Here is a 21,963-nt window from a genome sequence, read left to right on the forward strand (position 1 = left end):
CAGTTTATTGTTCAGGTTTTGTTCACTTTAGTCTTGATAATTTGGTATTGCTGGAATGCTGGTTAATGGTTTATTGTTCAGTTTATGTTGGTAATTTGGTCTTGCTTGTTATTGATTTCTTGTTCAGCTTAGGGTTATCAGTTTATTATTCAGGTTTTGTTCACTTTATTCTTGATCATTGCTGTTTATTGATTTATTGCTGACTTGGTAATTTGGTACTGTTGTTGCCTTGTTGGTTATTGATTCATTGCTGGTTATTGATTCATTGTTGTGACTTGGTTAATTTGGTTAAGAGAACTTCTAGGCAGTGATGAACATTATTGTTATAGGCAATTTTTGGTAGTGATACATTGTTGCGCTATCTATAATGATGAACATTATGACTTGTTTAACTTTCATTTATGTTTTCTGCCTTTATTTTGCATGTGCAGGTTTGGGGCTGATGTGATGGAAGTAGTTGCATCTTGGACAAAAGCCTTGTGCGTTGACATCTCTCAAGGCCGCATACCAAATCATGTTGATGATGTCAAAGCTGAAGCTAGTGACTTAGGAAATAAAGTTTTATCTAATTGGAGTGTACTTCACATTAGGACAGGCAATGGTTTCCTTCTCCAAGAATTAGCTAAACAGGGTATGGTATTTCTTGTGATGTTCTGCACTTTTAGTAATATATGCTGTATAATTCTTTTATATAAAAAAAGAGAAAAGAAAGACTTTGTAAAAGTTAGCAAATTTCTGAATTACTATTTGTTATAACAAAATGTGTATTGTTGGAAATCGGAAGGCATGTGAATCTTGTGCCATATAAATTTGTTCATACACAAATATATTTAATTCCTAATTAAATGAGAATTCCTAATTAAATGAGAATTCCATAGCATCAAAACCAAGGTGTGAATATGTGAAAATCATGAAAAACAAAGATATATTCAAGTAAACAAAGAAAGTTGCTACATAAAGGTGGCATGGAAATGTATATACTAATACTATTATATGCTTTTTTGGAGGGAAGGTACACTTATAAGATATATTACTCTTGCTACCTTTCCAAGTTCTCTGATTTGACTGGCACGGATTATAGTGAAAGGGCCATCAGCCTTGCTCAAAGCGTTGCTAATCGTGATGTATTTTTTTTAATTGATTGAAAAAATCGAACAAACCGAACCAAACCAAACCGATTTTAATTGGTTTGGTTTGGTTCGGATGGTTTCGATAAAAAAATCGAACCAAACCGAACCGCAGTTTAATTACACGATCGGATCGGATGACTTTTTCTTCAAAAACCGAACCAAACCGCACCGCGAACACCCCTAATTTCGGACGAATGCGAGAGCATCCGCCTTAACCCCACCATCAAAAGAAGAGCCAGACTCTAAAGTCTTGTGCTTCTTCTTCTCCGGCTCAGGAAGAAGTCGGGCGGAAGGGAGTGGTCGAGACAAAGTTGAAGAAATCACAATAGGCTGAGAGGGAGTCCCCACGTTTTGGGGAGGAGGAGGAGGAGGAGGAGGAGAGATGATTGCCCTGGCACCACCTGTCCTGGCCCGGGACTTTGCCTTAGCCTCCTGAACTCTCTGGTAAGATTCCTGAGCATTCTTCCTTGCCATGTCTGCAAAAGAAACAAATAGCAAAGATTACAAGTCGGTAAACCGAAAATCGGCAGATACAAGTCGGAAATAAGGAATACATATACTACCTAGTTGCGATTGAACAAAGGTCGGCGATCCCTGGAGGAATTTCCTAGTGTCCAAGTATGGGGCCCTCCCCCACACTTCTCGGAAAAACCCCACAATGGCCGCCTCCACCTTGTCCAGGTCGTCTAGGCTGTACTTCTCACAAGGAGAAGCCTCCAGCCAGTATAAAGGAAAGCGAGGAGAGGAGTTGTCGTCCAGAAAAAAGGGGTGGTGACCCTCTACAGCTTGCACTTTGAAAAAGTAATTTTTAAAGTCATGGAAGAACTCGTCAAAAAGGGTAAAAATTCTCCGACCTTGTATGGCTCGGAAGGATGCTCATTGTTGTTTATTGTTCAGCCCACTAAAGGGCTTAGTCATGTGAAAAAGAAAGAAGAAAATCCTCAAAGAGGTCGGAAAGTCCAAAGCATGGCTAATAAACTGATAAATTTTCAAGAAACCCCAAGAGTTGGGGTGAAGTTGGGTAGGGGCAACTCGACAGTGGTGTAAAACAGATATTTCAAAATCTGAAAAAGGAAGAAAAACACCCAAACGGGTGATCATACATTCATACATAAAGAAAAAATGGGGGGCCGCCTCATTGGCCCTCCCAAAACAAACCCGGTCTTCCGGACCCGGGATTACCAACTCATATTTTGGCTCGTCCTCCTCCGAAGTACAAACCCTGTGGTGAGTACGAAGATGAGTAATAAATTCAGCATCGACCAAGGGTTCCTCCCCCAGGACCGTAACATCAACCCACTGAGAAAGAACATCTACGGAAGCCATTTTCTTTTTTCTTATAAAAGGTGACAGAAACCTACAAAAAGAAAAAAGAAAAGAAAAATAAAAAAACACGGTCTCTAAAAGGAGGAGACACGAAGCCAAAATCTACAAACCAACCTATCTACCCGCAAAATAAAAGCATGCAAACACAAGGCGTATCATAAAAGAAGAAAAGCTAACCTTTAACTGAAAAGGTGGAGGTTGAAAGAAGCAGAAGACTTCAAACGCAAGAAGGCAGTACGAACGAAAAAAGAAGAAATTTGAAAGATTGCAGAAACGGAAAAATGAAAGAAAGGGAAAGTATTTATAAACATGCTAAGGGGCATAATGGTAAAAACGGAGCAGTCATTAATGAGAGTGCACCGTTACCAAAGCCATCAATCCCTAAGTGCATCCCTAACGGACACAACGCTTGAATAGACGTAACTGTGAGAAACAAAAGGTCGCGAAAATCACGTCGGTTTAAAAATCCGTGTTTCCTCCGAGAAAGTCGGCTACGAACCCGAGTTAAATACTTGAACCCAAGCCCTAAAGGAATCTTGGGCTCAAGTAGGGGCACTGTTCATATCCTGGCCCAATAATAAGGGCCCAGGTCCAAATAAAAGGCCTGATCCGAAGAATTAAGCCTAGCTAAGCACCGACCTTCATATAAGAAGTCGGTGTTGACCACGACCTACTCTAAAGAAGTCGAGCACGAGATTAGTTGGCAGATAAACACTCATTCAAATGTGTAACCGCCCCTAAAATCTCTCTAACCGCTTCATAAAGCCATATCTTAACCTCCCTAAGATAATGGGACGGTTAACACCCTAAAGATATGGCACTACTCCAACGGTGGTTATTGGCTCACCACTATAAATACACTGACACCTCTCAGGTATCTCTAAGCCCAATACTCTCTAGACCTGCTCACACCCTTGCTAACTTAGGCATCGAAGTGTCTTTGCAGGTACCACCCCCCATCCATTCACGAGCACAAGTCGGAAGGAGGCTCCAACGTGCAAACTAGCTCGGAAGCCATCATCCACGGACGATTGGGCCAACCAAAGCCATCCATCTTATTACTCTCCGGTTACCCATCGTAACAATTTTAATTTTTATTTTTTATAAATAGAGTCTCATCACTGAATGTAGTAACTTATCACTCGTTGATTATTAACAAATATATAAGTAAAAATATTTTAGTTTGTGATATAAATTAAAAATAGTCAAATATGAAACATTAATTTCTTATCAAATATATAAAATATAAATAATATTAAATTGTAGAATCACTATTTATGTGATAATACTTACAACTATAAATATAACATATACAGATTTAAATTACTTACCGTAGTACTTTGAAAAAGTACGGGTATAATTATGGTACATTTTAGAATGGTTTGAAAGAAAAATCAATCTAATTCAAAGCATATAATTCAGATTGGATTAGTTTATTCAGTAAAAAAATAAATATTTTTTAAGAATTAAGAATTAGGTTTAAAAATACAAAAGTAAATTTTTTATATGAAATTTAAACTATTACATACATAAAACTATAAAAGTTAGATTTATAAATTAACTTTTATTTTTTGATGGTGCAAAGAAGCTCACAAAAGAGCATATTAGCAGGTCAAGGAAAATGAACAACAGATTTTATAGAAAACAACACGAAAATAAACTTCAAATATCAAATGGTGAAAATAAACAAGCATGCAATATGTATATAAAATATGAACATTGTAGTTCTATGCAAATTGATTCGTCCTCTGCGGCTTCACCGATTTGATGCTAGTTAAATCATACAGCTCATATATTCCCAATTATGAGTTAAAAAATGCAGTAGCATAAAACTGTCAAATACTGATATTCATGTTTCTTATCCATTATATCCTCTAAGACCACAATGAGACCTTACACAAGCTTCCTTCCTAATCAAGTATTACCATTCAAGTTAATTATCTCACCCTCTCGACGACCTTCTTGGAATATTTTCTTGTAAACCTGCCAAATTAAAATGCGACACAAATACTTAATGTTACAGTACAATTTATTATCTTTAGTTAGTAATTAATTAGTAATAATTAAAAATATAATAAATTATAATAATATTATATAATCAATAAATATTATTATTTTGAGTAAATATTTAGTTAGTAATAATTTATATTTATTTTTATAAAAATTTATACATAAAAAATATATAATTTATATTTATATTCATAAATTTATACACACGAGTTAATATAATTTATATCTATATTTATTATAATTTATATACATAAATTAATAAAATTTATTTATTTAAGACAAATTAATATTTATGCCGGTCAAATATTAATCAAAATAGCTAAAAACTAATAGTCCCAATAATTTTTGGTTAAACTATTAGATTGAAAATATTAAAGTTTAAGCCTTTTTCATTTAATAAAATGATTGTAAAATTTAAGTTTAATTATTCTGTTGGTTTCTATTGTTTCCTTGAATTTTTAGTTAGATATTTATATATTTTTTTGATTGGGTCTTTATACCATATCAGATTTGTAATTAAGTTCTTGCTGTGATAAAAATATTGAAATTAACGGAAATATTTCGTTAAACAAAACGAATATGTCTAATACTTAGTTGAATATTCTGTATAGTTTAATAGAATATTTTATTTTTTTAACGCTTTTGTTAAGATAGTGTTTTGGCCCAACCCAATAAAAACCGAAGGTTCATTCGACGGGCTTTGTAACCCAATGGATACGCGACCCGTATAAGCCAAGGTGTCTCTAGTGTGATACCATCTCATAGTGAAGGTCTGGACAGCTGATGAAAGCTTCTTAACAAATGGGCTTGAGCAGAAAGACCCACCCAAGAAGCAAGAATAAAAGGAAGAGACCTATTCTTCTTCCAAGTACGTCACAATTTTACATTAATTAAACGCTTTATCGTACGGACACTTACTTTAATATCGGAATGTCTTTGAGGGTTACCAGCCGATTAATCGACAAATCCAATCAGCCTTCTACTATGCAGATCTCGTGCTCAGAATCCAATCTCATCCTACATAATTTTTCTTTTTAACGAACTTTGAAAATTGAACAGATAAAGATTTAGTTATAAAATTTTGGTATAAAGAATTAATTAAAAATTCAAGTAAAATTACAGAGATCGATCGAATAATTAAACCTAAAATTTAATAATTTTTAGGTATAAATCAAATGAGAGGAATAATAATTTTGATTGAATTAGTCTGAAAATTACTCATAAAAAAAAGTTGATAAAAGCTAGAGCAGCATAAGAGGAGGTCCCTCTGGGTGGGAGTGAGGGTGTATCTATATTTAATGTGACATAGGGAAATTATAAAAGGGGAAAAAACAGGTGGATATTCATTATAGAATAGTGCTAAATATTAAGGCACAGAGGGGTCCGAGCGTGACTGTCAAATCTACATTCTCTCTCTTTCTTTCTTTCTCTCTCTCTCTTTCTCAAATTCATTCACAGGGCACACAAACACACAACACCCTTCGCTTCACAGATTCGATTCAATCGCCGATCTTTATCAATTATCACTCTCTTCTTCCTCCTCGGGAATCCCTCGTCTTCCTCTTTCAATCTCTGTCCCTTCTCCCTCACTACTATAATGTTCCAGATTTTCAAGGTATGTACGCTTTCGATTTCTCTCTCTCTCTCTCATTCATTCATTCCTATACTAATAATTAATTATTATTGTTTATTATACTATTAACGATAAGCCTTCCGAATCATTTCATATTTTATTTCTTAATATCCATATTCCAAAACAAACAACAGTGAACATGGTAATTATGCTTAGCTAAAAATGCGATTTTTGTTCTCTAGCCTTTTGTTTCCATTATTCTGTGTTCTCAATCTCCGGTCACACACTCTTTGGTTTTATCAGTTCCGCTCTTTCTTTTCCTCCTCCTCTTCATCATCCTCGTGACTCTTTCAATATAATACTTTTTTTGTTGAGATCTCTTCAATTGCATTTAGTTACTTTTGTGATGCCTTGGAACCTTCGGAACTCAATCAGGTTCTTTTTTTATTTATTTATTTTTTCTCTTGAACCGATTTCCTGTTACCTGTTCAAAGGAATTTATGCTGCTGCAAGTGCAAGTCTTCCAAGTACAATTGAGAAACAGTTTCAGTTCCCGGTATTAAAAATGTTGTCTTGGGGATTTTATATTTTTGGTTTAATTTTGTTTTTCCCGAATTTTTAGTATTGACAAGTTGAGATTATTAAATTAGATTTTTTTTTTCGGTTGGTTTTATTCAATGTGTGTGCATATGTATGGAACATTTGGACGGTTAATTTGGTTTTATTTTTGTTTTGTTTTTGGTAATTTTGCTCGAAAAGGGTTAATGATGCTGTCTCTGCAGTAGTACCTTCGTATAGCCTCATCTCCTTCTGCATCATTGACTGTTTTTTTTTTCTTTTTTCCCTCTCAGATTCTTCTTTGGAAGTCTGTGCTTTAGGTAGGTATTTCCTGAGTACAATAAAAAAGGTTCCTTTTATGGAAAATGGGATCTGCTTTTTAGTTTATTTTTATTTTTTTCATCTCATCGTAATAATGATACAATATAAAAAAACAAAATAATACCACTGTAGTAATTAATAGTAACACCATGAATCAGTAATTATTATAGTAGTAATAACAAAAACTAACAATGACAACATGTAATAATAACAATAACAATAAGTTATATAATCTGATTCCTCTGAAAAAGTGGCCTTATGGTGGTCATGATTTCTTCAACAGAGCTTGTCTCGTCTGCACAGTGCCTTAAACAATTCCAAAACTGCTTGTGTTTTGTCTCTCTGTATTGGTTAGTGCAGGCAGGTGCAGATAGTAGGATATGATTATGCATAAATAAAATATTAACATTTAATATTATATTATATTATTCATTTTTTATTTTCAAGCACTTCCAATCTTTGCTACATCCTTATTATTACTCCTTCAATGATGCAGGGCTGGTTCTGATTTACTTGATTAACCTTTTGACTGGGAGAAACAAAGAATGGAGGGTGACACATTCTCTGGGCTTGGCAATGGTACTCAAATTGATAGCAAGATTTTGCAGTCATTTCAGAAGAGCTTTGTTCAAGTGCAGAACATCTTGGATCAGAACAGGGTTCTCATCAATGAGATAAACCAGAATCATGAGTCCAAGGTGCCTGACAACCTAAGCAGGAACGTTGGCCTTATTAGGGAGCTCAACAACAACATAAGAAGAGTGGTTGACCTCTATGCTGATCTTTCAAGCAACTTTACCAAATCCATGGAAGTTTCTTCTGAAGGGGATTCCAGTGGTGCTGTGAAATCAGATGGTAAAGCCACCCACAAGCGACACAGGCCTACTTAGGCACCTTATTTTCTTTTTCTTTTTCTTCTCTGTTTTCTTTATTGCTTGGTGGAGTAGTAGAACAACATTAGGCTGAATCTCGTCATCACTTCTTACAACTCAAAATAAGAAAAAAAAAGAAGAAGAATGATTTTCCAGAATTCCTCCCATAACTTGGTAACTGTTGATCTTATAGAAATCGACCATGTGTGTGTTACTAATGTAATCATGCCGTGTTGTTTAAAAGCTAAATGCAAATGCCTTTTCTTTTCATCATTCCATCCATTTTTATTCTTATTTTAAATTTATTTTATTTTATTTTTCTCTTTTGAACATGTGATGGAATATAATGTAATCTGATCTGCTTTTTCTCGTTTATGTTTGTTGTATGATTAGGTAGATTGCATGAGATAAGGGCTTTTAGCTTCAATAAACCTTTTTCTGATTCTCCTTGTTTAGAAAGACCTACATTAATTTTTGCCCTCGGTACTTTTTCCCCCTTCTTCTGCAAGGACCATCCCTTATCTACTTTTGATGGGAACTCTTCATAGTACCTTTATTCGCTTTGCAATTTCAACTTCAACCCCAAAATGTTGTTTCTAGTTCTATACTTACCTAAGAAGAACTGAAAGTGAGAAAGAGGGTTGCAGATACTGTTTTAGGCCTATTCCCATGTAACCAGTGCCTCTCTTCTTTTTACTAAGAAAACTCTAACCTGGTTTTACTAATCATATGTTCCTGTGGGGTGTGACAACTGAGAACTGCATACATATCTGTGAAGATGCTCTGTAACATTTGGAAGAAATCAAAGCAGCTTTAAATTTTGAAAGAAAAAAAAAAAAAAGAAAAACCTTGGTTAAGTTCCCTATCACGCACCACCACAAAGAACAGAATCTCAGATAAGAGATGAAAGGTCTTTTGACTAGGTGTAAGTTTTTATTAATTTCTTTATTTCTTATACCCAATGACTAGTGTTAGGTATGAAATAAATAAAAGTCTTCTAAGATTAAAAAGTAAAAATACAAAGCACTAGAGTCCCCTAGATGCAGATGTGTGTGAACAGTGACGCCCAACAACATGACAAGGGACCCAAATGGTTCTTCTCTTTTGGCGATGGAACTAAACTTGAACTTCTCCATGCTTATCCCTTCCTGCTCAGGTTCTTTTTCACTTATTTTTTACTTTCCAAATTTTCTCCCCTCCTTTTTATTCTCTTTATGTTATTGATGTCCTATATGACAACCTTATACTTTGATAATTCCCTGGCATATGTATTTTCTCTCTCTTTCTTTGTTTCTCCCTGATTGCGCATATGTCTTTGTTGTTGGTGGACCCAGTTAATTGTAGTTTAATTTTCCTGATCTTAGGAGATAAAAAGGCCCACATGAGTGATTGCTGACAATGGCCTCTTTCTGATTTACATTTTGCACATTCATGGAGTGCACCTTTTCCTCCTTTTGTACATTCATCCTATGCCAATACTCTGCATCATTAATTATCAACATAACTCTTCCTCCTTCTTTTCCCCTTCATTCATTTCATATTTATTGTATCCTCGTTATAAGATACTGTAGAATATTATAATTTTTTTTATAATAATAAACTAAAATAATGATTAAAATAATTGTTAGATCCCTCTTTTTCTTTTCCTCTTTATAATTGGGTGGACAATCATTTTAACCATGACCTCACGGGGCTCTTGGACTACCACTCAGAAACCCAAAAACTATGATAATTTACATATCATCATATCTATATACAATTATTGAGAGTATGACTTAAGAAAGGTTAATTGTAACATTTAAAGCTTTAATTGGTCCATGCATTGAAATCTCTATGGGGAATACGACTACAAGAGTTGCTTTCTTCTTACAAAGGTTCATGATAGATGTGGATGTGGGAGTCTTATCCCTAGGTATCAATTCAAGAACTAGTGGATTTCTTTTTACATTATTTTTTGTTTCACTTGCGTTCAAAAGATAAGATGCTGATATAATTAACAAATAGAAATGACTCATATCATGACCAAACGGTGGAGAAGGACCAAATGAGAATAATGGTAACAAATTGGGTGACTCAAAATTTGTTTTTAGTAATTAATTAATTCCTCATCAGCCGCCAATAAGGGAAGATAACGTAGCAGCTAATAATATTAAACCCAAAATCCAATTTCCAACAAAGGAGGAAAAAAAATCCCTAGTATTAGTAGGGGGAGCAATGTAAAAAAAAAAGGTAACAATAAAAGAAAAATATAATATTATATGTTTGAGGTAATTCCAATAATCAAAGGGGAAGAATATCACACACAAATAAATGGATTGGTCCCAAGGGCAAGCCAAGACAAATTAGACATTGTGTAGTACATGACATGTGCGGTGGGAATCTACTTTTGCCTTTCTTTCTCTTTGTTCCTTGCATTTCCAGCAAATAGGTTGGAAAGGAGGCTCAACTCTAGTTTGCCCCATGAAAGCTATTTTATAATAATGGAACTTTGCATATATCTACATCATTTGTTGGACCCAATTAAAGTAATACAAAGTAGTATAATAAACTAATGATCCCACACCCCATGCCACAAATGTTTAATTATGCCCGAATGAGCACTATAATAATTTGACGATAATTTTTAATATGTAATCATCCCTTTCTACTTTCTTTAATTTCCTTCCCTCTTTCTCTCTTTAACTAAAGTCCATTGAGTTGATGCTTCACAAAGCCACTCTCTTCACATAGTATTTGGAATATATAGATAATTTTTTTTTATTTAAAAATTGGATACATACTTTAAGAATAACAATAAACTTTAGAATGTTGACCTCACCTTATGCTTCTCTCTCTGTTAGGTGATCCGTTAACGTCGCAAAGTTGCATGAGTGATACTATATGGGAAATGGTTTGGTACAAAGATCGTGTCTCACTGAGGTTTCACCTGCCAACTGGTAACGAAACTCATCATCTTCTCTCATCGCTTGTCGTTTTATTTTATTCCTTTTTTTTTATCTCGTAATAATTAAAGCGCATCGCTATCACCTTAGCTAGTATCCCTGATTACTTAAATCTTCATAAAGTAAACCACTGTTTAGTAATTCCAATTTGCGCAGAGTAAACTTGTGTCTATGTGTGTGTCATCAATTAATTAACTGATTAATCTAATACATAACTAAGACTATCCTTGTGTATGTATGATATGAAGTAGGAAGATAAAATAATAGATATCCTTTATTTGAGATAATCTCGTTCTTTAAAGATATATATCATTGCCTTGCTTCGTTCGTAAATCATATTCAGCTGAAAACTGTGTTTTCACTTGAAAAGTTATATTTAGTTTGATCTAAGATAAAGTTCAAGGAGAATTTAAGCGTTTTAATTTAGAATAATAATCCAGTAATGTCTAGATCAACAACAATAAACGTTCTTTGTAGAGAAATTTCAAATTTCAGAATCTTTGTTGATTTATCTTATTTAAATGTAATTTTTTATATATATTAACAATCATCATATGTGGTTTACTCTTTTCCATTTCTTCCATATTTTTGCTAAACTTTTTATTGGTCATATGATTAATATTTTTTATCTTTGAAGTTAATTTTTTTAGTGTGAAAGTATAAATCAACTCATTATTTTTAACATAAATTATCTGTGGTTTAACATTTTAAACTTTTTAATTAGCAACGTTAAATTTAAATATAATAATTAATTTAAATACAAATCCAAAATATCAAAACACTTCTCTTTACTGGGTTTCCATACTGTGCCTTAAGCCCAATTAATGGGCCAATACATCCACAAATGATGAGGCCCACTAATGGCCCAACACAAAAACAAATGATGAGGCCCATTAATGGCCCAATACAACAACAAATGATGAGGCCCTTTAGGCTCTACATATATAACAGATACCTTTACTCCAACAAAACCCCATCGCTTGTAAATTAGGGTTTGCACTTTGCAGAGAGGCACTCATCCACAGCTACAGCCACCGTTGGTGTATCGATCTGTACCTCTAATTCTCCACCATGGCGGCGATTCAGATGAGCAAGAAGCGAAAGGTCTAAACTCTCTCACTTTCTCCATTCGTAAATGGAATTCACCTTTTATTTACATTCGATCTAAAACTATGTTATGCAGTTCGTAGCTGACGGAGTTTTCTTCGCGGAGCTGAATGAGGTTCTTACAAGAGAGCTCGCTGAGGATGGCTACTCCGGTGTTGAGGTTAGAGTTACCCCAATGCGTACCGAGATCATTATCAGAGCTACCAGAACCCAAGCAGTTCTTGGTGCGTGCTTCCATTATCTCTCTTCTGATTTTTTTCCTTCCAAATATTTTTTTCTTCGGATTTTGTTATTTAATATTATTGTATGCAAAATGTAGGTGAGAAGGGAAGGAGAATCAGGGAGCTAACATCGGTGGTGCAGAAGAGATTTAAGTTTCCTGAGAACAGTGTTGAATTGTATGCTGAGAGGGTCAACAACAGGGGCCTGTGCGCTATTGCTCAAGCCGAATCACTACGCTACAAGCTTCTTGGTGGTCTTGCTGTAAGAAGGTATATAATTTTAGTCAGTGTTATTTAGATGTGTATATTTAAATCAAAATCTATGCTATGTATTACTTGATTTTTCGTCATGAATCAATCTGCTATTTTGTACATCAAAATGTGCTGGCTGCTTTCTCGGATTTCTCTGGCTTGATTTGATGATTGAAGAATAGCATGCTTTGTCATCTTTAAAGCAAATTTGGTGCCTGCTCCACCAAGTTTGTGTCGGAAGATGACTAAATCATTATGTCCTCCATATCATCTATATTCATGAAATTCTATTATATTCATGTTGTAATGCTGGGGGGATAAATCTTTTAATATTAACTCTTTAGCTACTGCTTCTTTTGCTATGTCATTATATTGCTCTGATTGGTTTGTTACATTGTAAATTTTATTTTATTTTTTGAATGAATGATGTTTTGTATTTATTTGGATCTTCATTTTTTTTTTATGTTAGGGGCTGGTGTTAGTCAGGTTGCTCTATGCACATTCTTCTAATGAATAGGATACTTCCCTTGCTGTTTATCTGTACCACTAAACAATATAAAATTTATTTCTAAAACTACTTTTGCAGGGCCTGCTATGGTGTTTTGAGGTTTGTTATGGAAAATGGCGCCAAGGGATGCGAGGTTTGTTCTTGACAGCAACTGATTTCAGGTTTCCTTGTTATACTTAGGTTGTGAAAACATTTTGATTCTGCGCAGGTCATCGTTAGTGGTAAGTTGAGGGCTCAGCGAGCTAAATCCATGAAGTTCAAGGATGGGTACATGATTTCCTCAGGGCAACCAGTCAAGGACTACATTGATTCTGCTGTAAGACATGTACTCCTTAGGCAGGTCAGTATATACTTTTTTTGACAAGTCTTCCTTTGATTGCATTGATAGTGTATGCATTTTGTTTTTGTTATGGAGGGATTTGGTTAAGAAATTTTGTTTCTATTTCTTTTAGGGTGTTCTTGGTATTAAGGTCAAGATCATGCTTGATTGGGATCCCAAAGGGAAGCTTGGTCCCAAAACTCCCCTTCCTGATATTGTCACAATTCACCCACCGAAGGAGGAAGAAGAATACAACAGGATTCCTGTTGCTGCTGCCGTCCCAGCCTTGGCGAATGATATTGAGGCCCCTGCGGTCCCGGTTGCATGAAATGTTTTTTAATATTTTGTAGTGGTTTTCTTTAAAGACACATTTAAAGTTTTTAAGTTGCTTAAGTTGTTTCAGAAATTTTGTTATATACTCTGCCAAGAAACAAGTTTTGAATGAAAATTTAATCGTTTTGCCTTTAGCAGCGGTGCCCTTTTTCTGTTTGTAGGTGGCCACGTCTCTTAAAATATATGTCAACAATTTTCCAATTGGGAATTTGCCGCTTCTGATGTATTATAGTTATGTTTAAACCCCGGAATTTGTAGATTTATCATGTTTTTAACGCAGTTTTAGACAAGTTGAACAGGGAGTATTATAACAGTGATTGTTAATTATATATGCATGGCATCCAAACAATAAAATAAGACTTGCGTGAAATCCCTCCTTTCCAAGTTTCGTAATCAAAATTAATACTATATACAAACTACAAACCACCTAAATAAAACCCCCGTGTCTCTCTAATGCAACAAGTAGGTCATTTACACATGATCGATTATTTGATAATGCAAAATAAAACTACTTGTTAATAATCTTTCTTTTGGTAAAGACTAAATTTTATTCGGCTATCTCATTTAGCTTTAAAATTTTCTGAGATAATTCTCTTAATCTTCCAAACATTAAATTAAGAAAAATGCTTTAGGATTAATAGTCATCAATGTTTAAAAGTATAAGATAACGTATGTTGTTGGAGAATTAAATTAAAAAAATTCTTATTTAATTAAAGAAATTGAGTAATGATTAAGTGATGGCCGAAAACAATAGTATTTCTCTTAAATTAATAGCAACTTTTTTTTTTGTTTGCACCGGGATATCCATCAGCTCGGAAGCCCGTTTGAATAAAAATAAGAGTAAACACCCAATCTGATCTTTGTCCATTTTCACGAAGGACAAAGTGATCCCTGTCCAAAAAAAGGGACACTTCGATCCTCAACCTTTTTATTTTGGGACAATAAGATCCATCTGTTAAAAAAATTATTTAAATAATAATAAAAATTGGTTTTGTGGGAGTTTTATTTGTATTTTGTGGGGGGTTTTAAACCTTTACAAAATTATTTTCAATAATATAGCTAATTACTACCACTACTACCATTACCTTCTTCATCCTCATTATTATCGTTCCTATTTCTATTATTTTTATTGATTTATCATCATCATTATCTCCTCTACCATCATCATCACTAATACCAATATTATCAACATTAAAGTTATATTTTTTTATTTCTTATTCGATGTTATTTTTTTCTTTTAAAAAATATTTGTACTACAATTATTTTTTTTGTGGCATCATTTTTATTGATAGTTTTTCTTCACTTAACCACTATTAGTAAAAGAATTTTTCAAAAACAAATTTATTAATAGTTTGTGGAGGTTTAAAACCTCTACAAAATACAAATAAAACCCTACAAAACTAATTTTTATTATTATTTAAATAATTTTTTTAATAGATGGATCGTATTGTCCTAAAATAAAAAAATTGAGGATCGAAGTGTCCATTTTTTTTAAACAGAAGTCACTTTATCCTTCGTGAAAATAGACTTGGATCGATGAAATTGGGTTGTTGGACTTGAGCAGCTAAAAGTGTTTGCGCGAATAAAGTTCCAGTCCGCTTGGTTACGTCAGCACGCTTCATTTCAAAAACCGCGCCAGATCCAAAACTAATCTATTCTGCTCTTCCTCCAAAATCAATCAAGCTCTCTTTCTCTCTCAGTCGGAGGATGCCGGTGAATCTGACGGCGCACGCGATCCCGGCGATCGTAGCAGGCGACGTTAACTCGAAGCCACTGTTGCAGGTTCTGGAAATCAAGTTGATTTCGAACAGCAAGCAGCAGGAGAGGTACCGGCTTCTGCTATCCGATGCGGTTTCTTCTCAGCACGCTATGCTTGCCACTCAGCTCAACGACCGGGTCACAACCGGACACGTTAAGAAAGGTTCAATCGTTCAGCTCATCGAGTACATTTGCAGTCCTATTCAAAACCGCAAGTCAGTTTCTCTCTTTCTCTCCCTCGTTCCTGCTCCTAATTCTATATTTGATTACCTCTGATTAATTACTACAATTATCATTAATATATCTTTAAGGAATAAGGATTAACCTCGAAGTGGATTATAATCAAATATCAATATGGCTTTGAACGTTATGTTCGATGGAAAAACTTGATCTCTCCGAGATTTGGATAATAATACCTAGATTTGTATGGTTTTAGCTTACACGAAGTACTTGCTTTTCAATTTGAAGAGGATACTGTCGTTTGAACAGTTCCAGAAGATTTACCAAATGATTTACGTTCTTTATGGAAGCAAGAGTTTGCTTAATTTTGGATTAACTAGGATGTGTAAGAGAAGGACATTTAAAATATGGCAAGAGTTCAAACTGGTTGGTGAAGATATTTAGATGCACTTGTAGTTCCTGGTAATTTTTGAGAAATACGTGAATTGAAAACCTCTTTACCAGATAGATACTAAATAATTTTAAAAATGACGTGACCAAATGAGTTGCAACTTTGATCCTAAAATATTTCGGCATTCCGTTCTAATATTCTGTAGTTTTGCGAGGCAGAAAGAATTCAACCTCGTTACAGTTGGCAAAACCTCATTTGTTATTGAAGTTTTTGCGTATATGCTCGAGTCATAAACATGTTGAACTAGGAACCGAGCCTCTTCAAAATTGCAACAATAGGTTTTTCAAACGCTAGTTTATAAATGTAAACTGTTTGTCTTGCTGATGGTGGTTCTGCTGTGATCTGTGGATTGACAATTGTCTTCCTTGACAGGATTGTTGTGGTGCTGAACATGGAAACTATAATACCAGAATGCGAGATCATTGGAAATCCAATATCATTTGTGGAATCTGATTTACCATCCCAGGGTGGTTCACTAAGTAATACAATGCAGAACTTGTCCAAGAGTAGTTATTATCAGCTGCCACCGCAAAATACAAGTTATAATGTCGAGAATTTCCAGCTGCCACCGAAGAATGCAAGTTCCTATGTGCAAAATTCCCGGCCAACTGTTCAAACTGCTTACAAACCGCCACCAGTTTACAAAGGCCAAGGTGCAATTCTGAGGAATGAGGCCCCATCACGTGTTATTCCTATATCTGCTCTGAATCCTTATCAAGGTCGGTGGGCCATCAAGGCAAGGGTGACTGCAAAGGGGGATCTGCGCCGCTATAATAATGCCCGGGGAGATGGTAAAGTCTTCTCCTTTGATCTCCTTGACTCTGAAGGTGGTGAAATACGAGTGACCTGTTTTAATGCTGTTGTTGATCGATTCTATGATGCGATTGAGGTTGGAAGAGTTTACTTGATATCCAAAGGTAGCCTGAAACCTGCACAGAAGAACTTTAACCATTTGAAGAATGACTGGGAAATTCTTTTGGAGTCGACATCAACTGTTGAACTTTTCCCCGAGGAAGATGGTTCTATACCTAAACAGCAATTTTCGTTTAAGCCTATCAATGATATTGAGAACGTTGACAATAACTCCATACTTGATGTCATTGGGGTTGTGACTTGTGTGAATCCATCAGTTCCCATCTTGAGGAAGAATGGAATGGAAACCCAGAAAAGAATTTTGAATCTGAAGGACTGGACTGGAAGGAGTGTTGAACTGACCCTTTGGGGTGAATTTTGCAACAAGGAAGGGAAAATTTTGCAAGAAATGGTCGATGCTGGATTGTTTCCCATTCTGGCAGTCAAAGCTGGGAAGGTCAATGACTTTAGTGGAAAATCCATAGGGACCATCTCTGCCACACAGTTTTTCATAAATCCTGATTTTCCTGAGGCACGTAGCTTAAGAGAATGGTTTGATCGAGTGGGAAAAGATTCTGCTTCTCTGTCCATTTCTAAGGATATCATACCCGGAGGATCTAAGAATGATGTACGTAAAACTCTGTCTCAGATCAAGGATGAAGGTCTTGGGCGTTCGGATAAGCCAGATTGGATAACAGTGAGGGCAGCTGTATCTTTCATCAAGACAGATTCGTTCTGTTACACAGCTTGCCCTCTGAAGATTGGAGAGCGACAGTGCAATAAGAAAGTGACCAAATCAGGAAACTCGAGGTGGCAGTGTGATAGGTGCAACCAAGAGTTTGATGAGTGCGATTACCGGTTTCTTCTTCAAGCTCAAATTCTGGATCACACTGGAATTGCTTGGGTAACTGCTTTTCAGGAAACAGGGGAAGAGATTATGGGCTTCTCGGCGAAGGAATTGTACTTATTGAAGCATGAACAAGAGGATGATGAGAAGTTCATAGGAATAATCAAGAGTAGACTGTTCAATGAGTTTGTCTTGAGGCTGAAAATCAAAGAGGAATTATATGGTGATGAACAGAGGTTGAAGATTACAGTAGCAAAGGCAGATAAGGTGGATTACTCTTCGGAGTGTAAGTACGTGCTTGATTTGATTTCGAAATTCGGTAGGCAGTAATTAACTAATTGTAATCTGAATTCCGCCATGTTTCTTCACACACAACCCCCTCTACCACTATTAGCGATTTAGCGTTCAATTTAACATAGAACCAGTCAGCATGAGAGATGGGCTCATTACAAGGTTGAGATTTAGATACTAATTTCAAGTTCTGAATTTCTGCATTTCATGATTGGGAGTATGCCTTAATATGTGATGAGATATGAAGGTAATAATATATTTGACAATTATCATTCTGCAGTCTAACTTCAAAATGTCTAATATTATATGTAAGAGTGTTATCTACCTCGCGTATGCTGGTAGATTTGTTCCCATGCAGCAGAATAAGAATAAGAAAAAGAAATTACGCTGTAAGAATAAGAAAGCTTGTGGTGATGAATAGTAATATAGTATATATTACACACAGAGTTCAATATCATTAATGGAAGATCAAGACAGAGATGCATATCATAAAATGAGTGAAAATCTAACACTCCCCAGAGAGCCTCATAAGTTCTCTCAGCTTCGCTTAACAGGATCGAAATTCGCAACACCGATGACGGCACCAACGATTGCTACAGCCACAACTCCACCAGCCGCGATGCTGAGCAAGAAGTTCTTGAGAGAAGGAGTGACAGCAGCTTCAGCCACATCAGGAACCATCATCGACGCCGTCAATGCAGCCGCCGTCAGCCCCGTCACGACCTTCTCCTTCATGGATGCCCTCACCTGAACCCTTCCACTGGGTTTTGATACTGCCACGGCCTTTGAATTACGCAGTGGGAGTGGCTTGAAGAATGTCTCGGAGCATGGCACCACCCTCTTCTGGCCTGCGTAAGTTAGTGGCATGGCCATCGAAACTGCTGAAGTTGAAGCCATTCCTTTTCTCTCTCCTTCTTCTGCTTCCACTGCTTTGGTTTACTTTGGTGAAATGAAAATGCTTTGAAGAGTGAGGAAACTGATATGTGATTTGAGAGAGACGGTGGTGGAGAATGAGAGGCTGAAATCTCTGGCATATTTGCCTGTCCGACGTGGCAGCTTCTCCATTGAAAATAATTGGATAACGTTATCTTGTTGGTTCTATTCACCACGTATAATCTGGGCGTTTTTAATTGGATTTCAAGTTTCATCAATCCTCGTTTTTTGTAAGAATATTTGTTTTGTTCAAAGTTTTGTTGGGCTGAATATTTTGCTGTTTGGGCTCCTGGTAAATACCTATATTCATTGTCCCTTCTTAGAAAAATGGCACGCTGTCTAATTTAGTCCGCTTGTTAGTTAAAATTAGGTTACTTCTAAGCAAGCTCATATTTATAAATTCATCGTTACATTAAAACATTAATGATGTGTTTTGTGTTATTTTAATATATGTTCTAGTTGACGTATGCAAGAAATATAACCACGAGTTTAAATAAAAAAAGACTTGTTTAATTCAATGCAAATCTAATATAAGTTATGGTTAAATGTCTTGGGCAACCTAAATTGAAAATATTCTGTGAAATGACCAACAGCGTACTTACTTGTCCCGAAAATATCCTTTATGATAAGATCGCCATGGGTTTCGCCCGTTTCGTGACAAAGGCAAGAGTGTTGAGTATATTTTCTCATAATAAGGAATGTAGAATAATATCTGCTAGAGATCCATTGAATATCTTTTCCCCCTGCTTATATAATGAATCCTAACATTTTAGTTAATTTGTTTTTTGTAATTTAAAACATCGTGTAGATTAGTTGAATTGAGATGGCTAAAGTTGTTCTTAACATTTGATTTCTAGTATCGGGGAAAGGGTATAATACTATAATGTTGGTCAACCGACTTGTGTTGTCTTTAGTAATTTCGTATTTTGAATGCCCTTTTCTGATATCTAATTTTAAATATGTATCATCAGAATATCCCTTTTGGAAATAGACAATACACGGAGGATATCAATCATAAACGACCAGTAACATGTTCATTGGTAAATACTAAGTACTAAAGTACAAAGTTACTTTCTCAATGGATCCAAGACCAATTTCAAATGCTAATAATTAGACAGTATTACCAATTCCGCAGGCAACGGAACAGAATGTGCAAGAGGGACAGCAGACTCGTCTATTGTTTGCCACTTCTCACTTCTCACCCATCTTTAATTTGATCACTTATCTCTGCACCCCTTGGTTAATGGTTAATAGCACTTTTTACACTTCTTAGTGTCCTCGTCTCCAACAAACAATGAACACCCCCATGGCATATTTTATGGTAGTTAATAGATATATCTTTTTAATTGAATTATTTAGACTTCTTTTAAATTAATAAATATACACTCAAAAAGATGATTAAAAAGGTTTATAAAAGACTATATGGTTAACTCTTTATGATAGTAACTTGAAAGAAAAAGGAGGAAAAGGAGGGGAAAAATAATAATATCTTTTCCATGGCAACATAACCGCCACGGCATTTTATAGTATAAACAACTAACATTAATTTAATTTAATAAAAAGCCTAATCCCTCTAAAATTGTGCCATCTAGATATTATAATTGTTGCTACATGATTTTTGATTTAATATCTAGTTGTCAACTTGTTATATCTAATGAAAAACACAATATATTCTCCAAGTTGCTCTTCCCTATAATCCTCTTCACTCCCAAGTACCAAAAAAAATGGGTGATGTTCTAAGCCCCTACACACTTTCACCCCCACCTTCTTCATCATCTTCTTCAACAAAGTCCAACATTATCATGCTATATTATGGCCTGGCAGTTGTTGGAACCGCCGCAATAGCGCTAGCACTTTACAACTACTGCGTCATCAGAAGATGCAGCCGGCAACAACAACCGCAGCCCGAAACAACAAGTGGGTTGGTCGAGGTTGTCGTGTCAAGAAGCATGAGCTTCGAGAATTCGCAAAGTAACTTGCTCTCAAGCTTCAAGTACAAGAAAGAAGAAGCAGAGAAAAAGGAGAAAGCCCAAAAAGAAGAAGAAGAAGAAGTTGATGATGATGGTTCTTATGATGAGTGCCCCGTTTGTTTATCCGTTTTCGAAGAAGGTGAAGAAGTGAGGAAGCTTCCGAGATGCAAGCACTCTTTTCATGCTCAGTGTATAGATATGTGGCTTCACTCTCATTTTGATTGCCCTGTTTGCCGTACACCGGTGGGGCTTTTCTTCCGCCGTTTTCCGCCGGAGACTAATAATAATAATAATTCCGTTGAGGAGTTGCCGGAATCCGGTGGTGTGTGATGTTTAAGGGTGGTGGGGCCTGGCCAGCTTTGGGGAAATTGGGACGAGTCGTTGACAACTTTCTGAAGAAGGAACAGCGACACAAAGCAGCCCACTTGTTTTCTCGTTGGAATGTTACGTGACAATGGGGAGTTTCATGGATATATATATACACACACACTCCCATTTTTTCTCTTTTACTTTCTTTCTTTCTTTTTTTTTTTTTACATAGTATGTGTTAAATTGATTAATTGATATGTTAATTTTGATTTATTATTTATATATCATCGTTAAGAGTAATTGTCATGTTGCTAATATTGTACTTGAGCCATTAATAGTAGTAAAAGAACTTATACTAGCAGCATCTTAGTCCGTAGCAAATATATAAATAGATTAGGGATAGCATTAGCATTAGTGTCACAATGAGTTTAGTTGATCCCTTTTTTTCTTTGTGCATTTTTCCATTTGGGTTAAAATATCAATATCACAAGTTGAATATAGACCATTCATTTCGTACATCATGCGTCCATGTCTTACTTTTTTCCATTTTGTTTTGGTTATATTTGTCTGCTTCTGCTGCTGATTCTAGTTGGTAATTTGGTTTTTGGTATATAATCAAGGCAATTTGTATGATCAAATTTTAACAGTGGCAATTTTACCCAATTTTTTTCCCATGCAAGGCAATTATTCTCCTCCTACATTTATTAAGAACTTGCGTATATTTTGTGAGGTTATCATCAAGGTTGTGGTGAAAATCAATATTTTCTTTGGTCAGAATTCGCTATGTCCTTTTACTTACCTCTTTTTGTAAACAAAAATTCACTCTTCAAAGATTTTTCATTTTTCCTCTTTATCTTTACCCCGATATGCTCTTGGGTATCTCAATCTAAGTCTTGTTTG

General features: G+C 35.4%; 5 protein-coding genes across 7 annotated transcripts; 4 read left to right on the forward strand and 1 right to left on the reverse strand.

Moving 5' to 3' along the window:
- Positions 1-5,808: 5,808 nt before the first annotated feature.
- On the forward strand, positions 5,809-8,066 carry LOC130984805 (protein ELF4-LIKE 4-like). Of its 3 annotated transcripts, XM_057861680.1 has the most exons (3): positions 5,809-6,081; positions 6,891-6,917; positions 7,415-8,066. In XM_057861680.1, the coding sequence occupies exon 3, from the start codon at positions 7,464-7,466 to the stop codon at positions 7,806-7,808; it is 345 nt and encodes a 114-aa protein (XP_057717663.1). In that variant the 5' UTR covers positions 5,809-6,081; positions 6,891-6,917; positions 7,415-7,463; the 3' UTR covers positions 7,809-8,066. The 3 variants fall into 3 exon arrangements, with proteins under 3 accessions (XP_057717663.1, XP_057763593.1, XP_057717667.1); XM_057907610.1 differs by lacking the exon at positions 6,891-6,917 and having other exon boundaries at positions 5,812-6,081; XM_057861684.1 differs by lacking the exons at positions 5,809-6,081; positions 6,891-6,917 and adding an exon at positions 6,301-6,474.
- A 3,588-nt stretch (positions 8,067-11,654) lies between these two features.
- Positions 11,655-13,606, forward strand: LOC130971675 (40S ribosomal protein S3-2-like). Its single transcript, XM_057897127.1, has 6 exons — positions 11,655-11,836; positions 11,916-12,063; positions 12,159-12,330; positions 12,899-12,953; positions 13,029-13,160; positions 13,273-13,606. Exons 1-6 carry the CDS (start codon positions 11,804-11,806, stop codon positions 13,465-13,467), a joined length of 735 nt encoding a protein of 244 aa, XP_057753110.1. The 5' UTR covers positions 11,655-11,803; the 3' UTR covers positions 13,468-13,606.
- Positions 13,607-15,120: 1,514 nt separating this feature from the next.
- Positions 15,121-18,793, forward strand: LOC130938848 (replication protein A 70 kDa DNA-binding subunit A-like). Its single transcript, XM_057867186.1, has 2 exons — positions 15,121-15,445; positions 16,234-18,793. The coding sequence occupies exons 1-2, from the start codon at positions 15,180-15,182 to the stop codon at positions 17,888-17,890; spliced, it is 1,923 nt and encodes a 640-aa protein (XP_057723169.1). The 5' UTR covers positions 15,121-15,179; the 3' UTR covers positions 17,891-18,793.
- Positions 18,234-18,833, reverse strand: LOC130938864 (uncharacterized). The gene has a single exon (XM_057867187.1). The coding sequence runs from the start codon at positions 18,746-18,748 to the stop codon at positions 18,389-18,391; it is 360 nt and encodes a 119-aa protein (XP_057723170.1). The 5' UTR covers positions 18,749-18,833; the 3' UTR covers positions 18,234-18,388.
- Positions 18,834-20,371: 1,538 nt separating this feature from the next.
- On the forward strand, positions 20,372-21,560 carry LOC130940845 (E3 ubiquitin-protein ligase EL5-like). Its single transcript, XM_057869116.1, has one exon. The coding sequence runs from the start codon at positions 20,509-20,511 to the stop codon at positions 21,082-21,084; it is 576 nt and encodes a 191-aa protein (XP_057725099.1). The 5' UTR covers positions 20,372-20,508; the 3' UTR covers positions 21,085-21,560.
- The last annotated feature ends 403 nt before the right edge of the window (positions 21,561-21,963 follow it).

Source organism: Arachis stenosperma, chromosome 1 (genome assembly GCF_014773155.1).
Source record: "Arachis stenosperma cultivar V10309 chromosome 1, arast.V10309.gnm1.PFL2, whole genome shotgun sequence".
NCBI lineage: Eukaryota > Viridiplantae > Streptophyta > Magnoliopsida > Fabales > Fabaceae > Arachis > Arachis stenosperma.